Below are 13,610 nucleotides of genomic sequence, written 5' to 3'. Positions count from 1 at the left end.
ATTGATTTTGAAAAATTCTAAACAAAAAAAAAGTATAAAATTATAAAATGTATTAAATTGGTTAAGTCATGTTATTAGTATATGTGTAAACTTTGTATCGGAAAGAGCGAGACCTGCAAATACAGGTTTTTTCCAAACTTAAATGGAGGTCTTAGCCTATTGTTTTGTAATGAAATTTAGATAACAAATAAATAATTTTTTCATTTTTTTCAATTGCCGTCATTATTTATGACTTCTTGCCAGCGTATTTGTATATCCAATTTTTAAAAAATGTCTTATCTCTAGAGGCCAAAATTTGAACCAGTGCTTGTCTGATATCTTGAATTGTTTTCCCTGCAAGAAATTTTGTAAGGACAGAAACAAGTGAAAGAAATCGCTATGTAGCGATAAGGCCACCAAATTGTACTCTCTTTATATGTATTTATATCTTTGTAACTACTTTTTTTTCTTTGCTGTACAATAAAAGTGTATTCATTCATTCATTCATTCAAGTGATAATCAGATGGTGCTAGGTCCGAGGAGTATGGTGGATGCGACAGAATTTCCTCTAAAATGATCTTGACAGTATCGTCGTCGATCAAAGATGGTCGCCCAGAGTGTGACTTATCAGAAAGGTCAAAGTCACCTACATGAAATTTTTCGTATCCGAAACTGTACCTTCACCAAACACTTTCAATACATTTCTATACGCTTCTGTAGCATTCCTTCCTTGTTGGAATTCGTACAAAATACAGTGGCGTAAATGAACTTTGTCGGTAGCCATGGGTACACGATCGCGGCTCTCTAATTAATAACAAGATCTTAGTATTAGTTCATCTAGTTCAGTTAGCGTCAAAAGAGAGAGCCTAATATGTGTCCCAGGAATATGCGCATACTTGTTGATTGTAACCAGAGCGGACAGAACTTTCCGGTAGACCTCTTATATAGCCTCCTCTCCACGTTGCGTGAGAGGTGTATGATTCAACATTCATAATTCATTTATTTCAAGTAGGCCTATTATAAGCACTTTTGAAACGTCAAGTCTGTCTGTGTGTAGTGACTCTACCACCGGTTCGGAAGGCAGATTCTACCGAGAAGAAACCGACAAGACACTTTTGAAAGATTGTTGAGTAGAAAGATTGCGTTGTGTGTGTAAAGGTGTGTTAAGAAGAACACCCGCCTAAGTTTTTTGTGAGATTATTTTTATACCAAGGCGCGTTTGGAACCCGTGGCTTTAGTTTTCAGTTTACGAATGTAGTTATTTTTTTTTTTTTATTAATTGGAAAACCAACAGTTGTAAATACTAAATAGTTAACAAATTGGTTGACTTAAAACTAATAACAGGTTCGACCGATAAGTGATAAACGACTAAGACACCGGGAGTTATCTTTGCATCGTTCGAGTCCATGTAGGACTGCGGTGCATCTTTTACTTTTTCGGATGGACATTTGCCGATAACCACCTGAACGGTCCCCGGGGGAGTGGGGCGAGCGCGAAAGCTCGCCATGAGAAGAGCCCCAGGGCTCGATGACATCGGGGGGGAGAGTGGGTGACGTTGACCCGAGGGTGCCTCCTGCGAGGACTCGGACCTCGGCTCGGTTCGACGTTAATCTGACTGTTGGTGAACTTTTGGACTAATCATTGTTTAGTCCGAACGCCCCCGTGACCGTGGTAAGGATCCACGTCCGCATGACGTCAGAAATCGGGGCCCTCGTCTTCGCCGGCGAAGACGCTGTGTTTGTTGCGTGTGTGTGTGTTGTTGGGACACGTTGTCGGTAGTTATTTTGTCGTCAGGGTCGTCAAGGACATGCTTCGGACTGCGGTGCATCGTTAATGCAGTCGTATTTATATCAAAATACCCACCAACTCAATGTCATGAACATTGGTTGTTAATCAAATATTATTTTGATTGTTTCTTGGAAAACTATTTAATAATTAAATAGTAATTATCAATTGAGTAGAATATACGCGCGCGCTGTCGTCTGTCCACCTCGTTGGGGGTCGACCAACGCTGCGCTTACCAGTTCGGGGCTGCCATTCCAGCACCTTGGGACCCCAACGACCCCAACGATCGCGAAGCTGAAGTGACAATGTGCCCGGCCCATTGTCACTTCAGCTTCGCGACTCGTTGAGCTATGTCGGTAACTCTGGTTCTTCTACGAATCTCCACATTTCTGATTCCATCGCGTAGATATACTCTATTTCAGTTAGATGTAAGTTTTAATGTATACATTCAATTATAGATTTCTTTGTATATAAAAGCTGATATATGGGTTTACATGCCTCTAATAAAAAACTTTATTATTATTATTATATTCCAGCATTCTGTGACAAGAAATTTTAAAATGATAAAACTTTAATTAATTTTGGTATCCAACCATCAAGTAATTAAAAAAAACACAAGAAATAATTCAGTGTGAATTTAAATATTTTAATTCTCTGAAGGACTTTGGGTAATTAAATTAAATCCTCTCGAGTATTTTATTCCAAATAGAATTGATATAGAAACCATTATAAACTCTTATTGCATGAGCTTGGAATTATTTGATGAAAACAAAGTTTGAATGGAATCAGATGTCGTCGCATAGGGACTTTGTGACCCCATATAAGGTTTACCTACCACATATAGATCCTTTAAACAGAATAATAATTTGACGACCGACCGGCGCAGTGGGCAGCGACCCTGCTTTCTGAGTCCATGTTCGTGGGTTCGATTCCCACAACTGGACAATATTTGTGTGATGAACATGAATATTTTTCAGTGTCTGTTTATCTATATATTATAAGTATTTAAGTGTATTATTGATAAAAAATATTCATCAGTTATCTTAGTACCCATAAGACAAGCTACGCTTACTTTGGGACTAGATAGCGATGTGTGTACTGTCGTAGTATATTTATTTATTATTTATTAACTAACTCTGTGCCAAAAATCAAGTTGATTGGTTTCAGGCCGTGAAGGATGGACACACAAACAAACCCACCTTCATATTTATATATTAGTAAGGATTCGAAGGTATATCCTAAACATTGCTTAGGTTGCACCCATGGACATAAGATTTTATCCTGCGAAAAGTCGCGGGCAACAGTTAGTTTAATATATTTTCTTACCCAATATTATAAACGCGCTTTATTTAAAGAGTCTCGAGTAAAATTTACCATATATCCCGGGAAATAAGAGAGTTCCCGCGGGATTAAAACACCTTTATCCACGCGAACGAAGTCGCAGGTATCAGCTAGTATTATATATTGATATACTTAGGAAATTGTAATTTAGCCCCAAAGTAAGCGTAGCTTGTGTTATGGGTAGTAAGATGACTGATTTTTTTTATGAACAATGTATATAAAGACTTACAAAATACATATAAACACCCAGACACTGAAAAACATTCCTGTTCATCACACAGACATTTTTCAGTTGTGGGAATCGAACCCACGGCCTTGGACCCAGAAAGCAGGGTCGCTGCCCACTGTGTGTCTTTGCTTGCGTAGCATTTCGTAAAAGGTGCTCTACGAAATACTACGATTCATAATATCGCAATGCATCAAAATTCTAGATGAAGGTTACATTAATAAGGAAATTAAACAGTACGCTATGAAATTTAGGAGCCAGAAGATGGCCATGTAAGTCCGGGTATATAATATAGCACTTATTGTACTTATGTACACGCGTTCGAAGTTATACTTCTTTGGCGTAACAATATAAAAACGTTTTCAAAAATTTTATCTTTCGCCCTACTTTACGTTTGCAGAAAAAACGACACTAACAATAGAAAAAAGGTATTTAATCAATTGAAAGTTTTGTTATAACGCATAAAGTTTATTTTAAATTTATTTTAATAGTTAAATAAAGTTTATTTTAATATCACAAATAAAAACATTTCGTGAATACAGTTGTTCTCACGCAAACTTATGTAGAAGTCCTTACTTTTACTTTGGTGACTTTGGCTAACTTCAGGGTGTCGGTTTTTTGTGAATAAAAATTTACTCTCATCATTTTTTCCTAACGCGCCAAAAGAAGTATAACTTCAAAAAAAATTTTTTTTTTTACTTCTTTGTCAAGTAAACCGCGCGGTAGAATAAATAATGAGCGAAGACTCGGGTCGCCGGTAGCCACTAATATTCTACTCTTTAAATTTATCTTCTATTTAAAGGCAATATTGCTGGTTTACTCACGAGCACAAACAAAACCACACAAATGTTAACCCAGTATAATTCCAGCAACATCATTGTTTCAGGTCACTCAGGTTCGACTTCAACTAAGAACCGCAGGAACACTCCGGGCGCCTGTCTCGCCGCGACGCCTACCAAGGTACCCACACTAATATTATAAATGAAAGTGTGTCTGTTTTTGAAGTAAAACTTCTTTAGGCGCGACTAGGGAACTCAGATTTTTGTCTGACGGAAGTAACGCTTACGTCAGTAATATAACGTCCAATTATTTGGATTGGTCGTAAGTATGCGTCATATACTACACACTTCTTGACTTATACGCCAGCTAGTGGCAAATGTCATAATCAATTAGGATTATTTATTTCCAATATTTTCAAACGGACAAATTGTGAATAGCAAAGTGAATAAAAAATCAACAGTTTTAAAAAAAGTTTTTAAATTGCATTTAAAAAAAAAAAAATCTCTAAATATAGTTGTTTGTTTATTATTTTAGTAATAAATAAATTATTAATAAATTTTCCGACGATTGCGACGTTCTATAATATTCAATGACAAGGTTATATTGACATGTGCTCAATTTTCCATTCTAAATTGTTCCATTTAACAAATGAAAATCTTTATAAAATTATAAAGTGATATTCATTATTCATGAATTTAAATTAAATTTAATTTAATTCATGAAGTTAAATAGAATATAAAATGAAATATTGAATATTAAATAAAATGGCGGAGTCACAGGAACATTTTACGCTTTCATCAATAAATAATAATAAAAGTGTTACTTTAATCGCGCGTAAAGGTTACACGCACACACTTTTTTATATTAAAAGCAGATGAAAAATCTTACAGCAAGTGGAAAATCGTCGTATAATAATCATTTATTTCAGACATTTCAATCCATAGATTTTTAGTATTTTAGAAAAAAAAAAAACCTAGTTCCTATCCTATTCATTCGTTTAAATAATAAAAATAACGATACTACACTCGCCCGATTGCTACTCTCACACAGTGGCACAGTATAGGGCAGTCGTATCTCGTCGTAAATATCTTAATAATGTCGCTGTCGCTGGTTCATAAATGGTAGGTTTACACGGTATTAAAAAAAATCTCGACGTTCCTTTATCGGGTAGGTCAGACATTGGAAACTTTCATGACGAGAAAAAAAACGGCGCCTAGAGTTTTTATAAAAAACAGAAAAAAACGTGGCAAAGATGCTTTTAACAGTTTAAAGGAGGGACGCATACATTAGTGCGTCACCATTGATCTATTGATGAGGTAATATTACATTAAAACTCATATTGAATACTTTCTATACATATATGAAACGACTATACTATGTGCCTAACCTAACGCCAAAAACTACTTAACAACAAAACTCAAATTCAAAACTTTCGTGCTTTTTTAATTAAAACAACCAATGTACTTCCTAATATCTACTTAAGTAGTACTATTAAACTTATTCCAAAATTTTAACAAATTACTAAGAAAAACCTAATTAAAATTTTTGTTAGAGGTATTTCTATCGCACGAATTTTACTTAATTGTAAAAAGAGGACAACAATTTGGTCTGTCTGATATACTTTATCTAATGAGAACTATATACATTTTTTTTTTTCTTTAATTGGAAAACCGTATGTTAGCGGTGGAGCCCTGGGGCGAAAGAAGAATCTTTTTGTTCCACCCAGACTCGACCTCACGACATTCGCTGATAAGTCCGAACAAATGCACACTGATCTTTGTGACTTCTTAAACTATTGGTACCTGGCAGAAGACAGCAAAATGGCGTACAATACTTTTGGAATATAAACATCAGATTTTAGTAATATTGTATAACCTATAAAAAAATTGCAGTGTCAAATTTGCAATCCTTTCATTACAGACGGAAAAATATTTTATTCGTTAAAGGAGTATTTATGTAAATTTCCGTCAATTTTTTTTTAGTTGCACGCGGAAACTACCTAGATACTCATGTCTGATTTCAAAATTATTGAACGCCGATTAGAGGCCACACACCCACACACTTTATCATAAATCTCATGTGTGTTATGTTGAACTACTAAATATTTTTGCATAGATATCATAGACCTCTAAAACACTACTAAATAATCGTTCATGTTTAATTTTTTTAACATCTGTCATGTGTCAGTTTACAAGTCCTCTAAACTTACGCACTGCCGAATTGGTGTCGTAACTTTAGACGGCGCCCAACGTCGTTAGACATCACATAAGAGTTCGTGAAACGTTTTTGTTACTCTAGGAATCTCCTAAATCACTAGGCATCTGATCTCTTTGATTAGTGAGAATGGGGATAAGACTTGGGGGTGTATAAGAGCATCCTATCTTGAGTACAACTCAAAACAAGCACAGATAATAAAATAGTTTAATCTGTTCTTAGTTTTGGTTAACGTTTTGGGTACGTGCGGAATATTTTTATGGATAGGTAATAAATAGATTAAGTTCTTTCATTTTCATTTCGAACCTTAATAATCTAGTTAATAACAGTTTTTACCTTAACTTATCCAATATCTTCTTCTTTCTAAGAAGGTCCAATGAATTTATCATATTGTTTGTATTCTGAGAAACATTCTGTTCTGATTTTGATTTAGCATTTAAATATGTTTTTTTTTATTCCACTACAAGTTCGCCCTTGACTGCAATCTCTAATATGATTATATTAAACCCGTACCCCTAATTGGTTTCTACGCGACATCGTAACGGAACGCTAAAACGTTTAGCAGCACGTCTTTGTCGGTAAGGTGGTAACTACCCACGGCCGAAGCCTACCACTTAGACCAGACCATCAAAAAATATTTATTACGTTTCGTACAGTTGAAAAAATAATACATCGAATTTATGGCGATCCTAGTAGGTTACTACTTGTAATTATATTTGTGGCAGGTGGCCCCGCTCTTCCATAACATCTTTTAAAAAGATAGTTGCAGAATCCAAAAGTGCTCGCCTCATAATCTCATTCATTACCATAAAATTGAGATATATAACTACATTTAATTATACCTTAAGCCTATAAAAAAAAACGATAAGTGAAGTATTTCGCTCGTTATCACAAGATACGGGATCCGCACATACAGACACACGGACGTCAAAGACAGAACTTTTTTAAACATTTTTTTAATTAGTTTAAATAATAAAAAGATATTAAAAAATATCATGAGTGTTAAAAAAAAAGTGTTTTTTTCTCAACATTTGTCTATTTATGTTCACTTATAAAAGCAATAAAGAAAAAAGTGACATTTTAAGTGACATTATAAGAAGTCACTCGGTGTGCGTAAACTGACAGTTATACCTACCTCAATGCTTCGCTTATGAGGCGTGCAAAATTTAAACAAATAAGTAGTTACTTAATGTGTAATTTAAAGATTTATAGGTTAACCAAAGATAATCACAATAAGTGTATCTAAATGTAGTGTGTTTGCGTGTGTATGTGTGTAGTGTGTGAGCTCGTGTTCCTGTGTGTGTGTATGTGTATTCAACCACTCAGTAAGCATAAAGTTAATAATGTATAAGTGCTTACTGAGTAAAACATGTTTGCAATTACAAAGTAAATAAACGAAAATGAAACTCTAAACGAAATTATTCTGACACCAGGATTGTAATAATCGCAACCAGTATACAATTTTTTGTATTCTGTTTGTCTTTGTATTCATTGACTTTATATAAATATATATAAGTATACCTGTAATTCCAAATTAATATTTCTATTAATCTGACTCGGACGGAATGTGATGGCGCCGTCTTGCCCGGTAAAGATTTTATGTTCAAACCATCCAGGAATCCATTGAAATACACACACAAAATTACATCAAAATCGGTCCAGCGGTGTTTAAAAATTGGGTGACAAACACACACAATTATGTATATTGTAGTCGTTTTTAGTACTATCACAACGTTTAAACCTTTCTGGTCTGCAGCGCATAATTCAAGGCCTAAATCGGTCTAGCCGTTCTCGAGTTTTAGTGAGACTAGACGAACCGCTTTTTGTTATATATATAATATGTTACCTTGGCCAACGAATTAGTTTGGCCATCCAAAGGGGCAATGCTGCCAGAATCTTAGGAACTGTACCTCGCTGCGGCGGTTTCGAAGACGTTTTTATTTAGTTTTAAATAGTTTAATAAATAATAATAATTGTTAAAAATATAATATCTATATACATATTTTCATATTAATATATAGATTAACTTATACCAGCATATTAAAACTTGTGACTTGTGTAAACTTTTGAGCTGCCTCGAGGTTTTGTTATCGAGATACTTCCTCGCCTCCTTCCTTGTTTTAAAACTTCGCAAACATCTGCTTTGTGAAAATAGCAGGAGTCAAGATTTGCGTTAAAATTTAATAACTTTCCTATCTAGAAGAAGCAATAATTAGTTGCAGAACTTTGTCTTGCAGTTCGTCCGGGGAAGTTGTGCTGTGCTTATTCCTGCCGTCATGCATTGCGATATATAAACTTAGATGACGCGAATCCTCTAATTAGGTATACTTATAGGTATACTTGCAGTAGCCTCGCATGTATTTATAATGATATCTTTATTAAACAAATAATATTTATTAAACTAGATAGATGGTAACAAGAAAGTTGATAAAAAAGTAATGATAAATGGAGAATCATTAAAAATTGAGACTTCCACAGTTTTTCTAGGATTGTAACCTTGGATTGTAAGCTACCGTGGGGTGCCTCATATCGAGACACTAGCGGGTAAGCTTAGCTCAGCTGCTTATGCTGTCAGAAAGATTAGTCAGTTAACAGATGTTGAAACTGCTAAGCTTGTCTATTTTCCAATATTATGCTTCTATAGTGTAATGTCGTATGGGATCTTGTTATGGGGCAGAGCTGCTAATATAGAAACTATATTTATACTACAGAAAAGAGCTGTGCGATCGATATATAAACTTAGATCACGCGAATCCCTTCGTGCCAAATTTAAAGAAATAGGTATACTTGCAGTAGCCTCGCAATATATTTCAAATAATATAATCTTTACTAAACAAAACATAAGTAATTTTAAAAAAAGTCGATATAAACAGCCGACTTAATAGAAACGGACATAAATACGTGATTTTTGCATATCGTCTGAGAAAAGTACAGAAATCCTTTGTGGGGTATATGCTTTTATAAAATGATACCGAAGGTAATATTAGATCTACCTTTACCTAAGTTTAAACACTATATTAAAACACATTTAACCAATCGTGGCTACTACACGATTGATGAATTCCTTAACGACAAGGCTGCTTGGAAGCAGGCCACTCCGCTCCGATCTCTCACAAAACAGAAAATTTTTAAAGAATGTTAAACTATAAAATGATGTTTGAAAAGAGCAAACTGCTAAGTTTCGCGCCGGCTCTTCTCAGTGGAATCTGCCTTTCAAACCATTGGTAGAGTGACTACAAACTGACTTGACGTTTCAAAAGTGCTAATAAACAAAACAACACAAAAGTGCCTAAAATAAATGAATTTTGAATTTGCATTTGGATTTGTGTTCTTGTTTGAAAGACGATGCCGTTTTAATTACCGGCTCGTGTCGTTCATGGTCACAGTGTGTTCCTTGCATACCCTGCGAAGTTTATGTTTAGTTATCAAGCGATGATTTTCCACTTACTAAAAGACGATTATTTTGAAAAAACTGCCCTATGATGTAAGAAAATATTAACTATATCAAAATAAAATATTTTTTAGCAGCAATTATACGTTTTGTTGATGTAAATAAAAAATGATATTTTTAAAAAATATTTCCCACCAAAGCCCTCGTCGGGTGGTGTCATGGCCGCACTCGTGACGTCACAGGCTAGGAAGTCCTTGTTCCACAGCTAAAGATTATTTATTATCGCATTGATAATAAACTTCGCAACTGATAGTTTGAAATCACAAAATGCTTGATATGGAAGAGATCATGGAAGTTTAAGCAGTACAAATTTATGCTTACACTAGAAGTATGTATATCCGTGACATCATAGTTTTGAATTCTGCGTTTCACTTGTCATGGCGGAACGCTAGATTTTGTGCAGTTTCTAAATAAAAATACGTTTTCCATAATACATGATTCATTAGATATATACAATATTTTAACGATTCTTTATTGCTGTCATCATGCCAATTGTTTTTACACAACTTTTTTGGGATAGACAAGGGCTTTATTTTTTTAAGTCTATACAACCATAGAGTACGAAACATAGAGAATTACAGAGGTCCAACTAAGCCGACTGGATACAGCAGAGCGTTAAGCTTGGGATAGGGAAAGAACTGGCATCACTGCGTAGGAGTCTTTATAGGCTCTATAACAGTGGTGTGCATTTCATACATGCACAAAAGCACTGCCTACCCTTAAATTTTTTATGTCATCTTCCTTTTTTATGCTTACCCTGGTCAAAAACCCTGTGCACGCCACTGCTCTATAAATATGGTCGCTACACCGTTCATTACTGTATCTCTTCTTTTTTATTTATTTACACTTAACTACATCAACAGGAAAGGAAACATGAAGAAATAAGATACAAATGAAGGCCTGATCGCTACGTAGCGATCTCTAGGCAACCTTAACAATAAATAAAACAGAGTGTTATTATTAAAAATCATCGTTATAATATTTTTTTTATATTCCACTATAAGTTAGCCCTTGACTGCAATCTCACCTGGTGGTAAGTGATGTTGCAGTCTAAGATGGTAGCGGGCTAATCTGTTATAGAGTATGGTAGGCATACGCCTAATCGGTTTCTACGCGACATAACACCGGAGCACTAAATCGCTTAGCGGCACATCTTTGCCGGTAGGGTGGTAACTAGCCACGGCCAAAGCCTCTCACTTAAATATTTTACATAGATACTCTACTTGTTACGACTCTGTATCCGTTTTGTTGTATCATTGAAAGTTCACAGTTTGTCAGCTTGCACAGTGAACGAATGCTTTTAAAACTTCGTTTTGTGGAATGGCATAGTCAAAGTCAGTACTACTCGTATGTACTCTTAAGTCGAACTGCACTCGAAGTTTAAACTTCTCCGTTTATTAAGGATTTCTTTATCATGATCCTTCTAGATTTCCGGCTCAATACAGGGCCACGGATCTTGTCAAAGAATGAGTAGGATAGTCATATAGGATATCTTCAACCACGCTGTCAAAATGCGAATTGGTAGACTTCACACCTCTCTGAGAATATACCTAATGGAGAACTCTTAGGCATGCAGAAAATGTACCCGGCTAAGTTTGTTGTGGGCTCTTCTTAGACGAGGGCGCGTGCGGAACCCTCGTAGCTTTAAGTTGGCTAACGAAGTTATCGACATCCCGTTACAATTACGTATGCATATATGTATGAACGCTTCATAAGTTCCTGTGATAGGCCTACAAGAAATTTTGAATTTGAACTTATGGTTTTCCACTTACCAATCAGGTGGGTCATCTGCTTAGTCTGTCAATTATTACGATTATAAATATATTATAAAAAAAAAATCCCCAAAACGAAACATTAAGTAAGTACTTAATGCTTAACGTTTAAGATGGGTTTATTAGTGTACTACCTGATGTATACTGTATTGCTTTTTAATGGTCAATATATGATATTGTATATATTTAAACTTATGAGATTTTAGAGGAATGTGGAGCGTCCAAATAAACTCATGTGTGTTTCAGGATGCGAAGAATAATAATTTTAGTAGTTTGTGTAATAAAAAAATAAATATATAAAATAAAGATATTTTATAAAATTGATAAGCATTCCTAGAAATGCACCTTATTTCAGATTACATATTTTGACCCAAAAATGTAAGAAATGTAACTGCTCCTCTCACCTCTTACAAAAATTTGCAATAAGCTACTTGCTTACTAAATTTTATGATATAATAATAAATACTACATATTACGTAGGTTTTACTGATTATTTTTGTAATGTTAAATTTTTTATGTTAAATCTTGCAAATGGGAAAGAATAACAGAGCAACAACGTATCATATTAGGTCGCGTTTTAGTTTGCAACGTTCTGAAATCGAGCCCGTTCATGTCACGCCACGTCCTTCAAGAGCTGAGCAAACGAAGTAACAGCACAGGTGGGCAACCTTACGCGGTGGGTCGGGGTATACGGTGAACTCGTAACAACGCTTAGCTATACGTTAGTTAGGTTGACTCGGTTTAAAGCTCATACTTTACATTTTTATTAATAAGATTGTCTTGATTAATTCATAGCTGCATTGCATCTTATTATGTATAGGTTACAAACAGACACTGCAACTTTATTATACGTACCTATGGGTTATTGTTAAAAGTGTTTTATTTGGGCCTATTTGCCTGAAGAAGTGATTTAGTGTGTTAGTTTGTTAGTCCTTTATGCCCCTAACCCGAACCAAGCAACCAATAGACTTGATTTTTGACAAAGAGTTAGTTGAATGATCTATTATGCTACTATTATGCTATTCCAGGAAAACCAAAGTATTCCACGGGCTTCGTGAAAAACCGCGGGCAACAGCTAGTAAACAATAGTATTTTTTTTGTAGAACGGGCGCGTAAGGCCGCGTCTAGGCGTGCGTTTTGCGGAGACCTCGCTCACAGCCGTGCCCGAGCGCTTAGAGGTCCCAAAACCGCGCGGGCCCGCCTGACAGCCGGCCGCCCGTCTGCACTGCGCGCGGCACGAGCGGTGCCGGGTCCTGCACGAGTACTACAAGTCCAAGTCCACGGCTGTGTAAAGCCTGTGCGTGAACTCAAGTATTTGTGCATTTGGGGGGCTATAAAACGACCTAGCATCTTCCCGCTCGCCTTCACTGTGCACAAAAAAATACAGGTTGGGTGCTGCACGAATATAATTGGATTTTGTGTGTGAACTTAGTGTTTGAACTATTGGAAAATATGTTTCGGAAGGCATTGGCCCATAAGATACGGGATTTCCTAGTTTAGGAAATCCCGTATCTTATTGTACTGAGTTTTTCTTATTAATATTTTCTATTTCTATTTCTAATAAGTGTTCATTTTATGAATAGTTAAAAAGCGCTGCCAAGTGCTTCACGAACATTACTGTACACAGTGCGTGTACTATCTAGTATACATTAAAGGAACAGTGAAAAAGCTGCGCCCGCCTGAATTCAACACGTTTGTCTGCGCTGCGCGGCAAAGGCGATGCCCAGTACTTCATTAATATTACTGAACTCAGTTTGTTAACTATCAGTGTGTTAATAGATTTTAGAGACGATGAAACCGCGCGAAACCTACTCTGTCCGGCCCGCTCGTCTGCACTGCGTGCGGTACGAGTGGTGCCGGCAGGGTGATCACGTATCTCGCGACAGGCTTGCGACAGGCGTAAATCTTTCAATCACTACTGTCAAACGTCACTTTTGTTTATTTATTGTATGGAAAAGTGACGTTTGACAGCAGTGATTGAAAGATTTACACCTGTCGCAAGCCTGTCGCGAGAAACGTAATCACCCTGCGGGTTTTGTAATAATAAGGCCCGTTTAGCAGT

General features: G+C 35.9%; 1 protein-coding gene across 1 annotated transcript in view; it reads left to right on the top strand.

Annotated features, from left to right (window-relative positions):
• LOC120632858 (gonadotropin-releasing hormone receptor-like) overlaps nt 1–12,753 on the top strand; it is a 78,169-nt gene extending 65,416 nt beyond the window's left edge. The window contains exons 7-8 of the mRNA XM_039902896.1: nt 4,218–4,291; nt 12,652–12,753. Coding sequence (XP_039758830.1) covers nt 4,218–4,291; nt 12,652–12,753 — 176 coding nt within the window. The remainder of the gene's footprint in view (nt 1–4,217; nt 4,292–12,651) is intronic.
• The last annotated feature ends 857 nt before the right edge of the window (nt 12,754–13,610 follow it).

The sequence above is a fragment of the Pararge aegeria genome, chromosome 20 (assembly GCF_905163445.1).
Source record: "Pararge aegeria chromosome 20, ilParAegt1.1, whole genome shotgun sequence".
Taxonomy (NCBI): domain Eukaryota; kingdom Metazoa; phylum Arthropoda; class Insecta; order Lepidoptera; family Nymphalidae; genus Pararge; species Pararge aegeria.
Note: the sequence above shows the minus strand (reverse complement) of the source record. Positions and strands in the feature narration are given on the sequence as shown.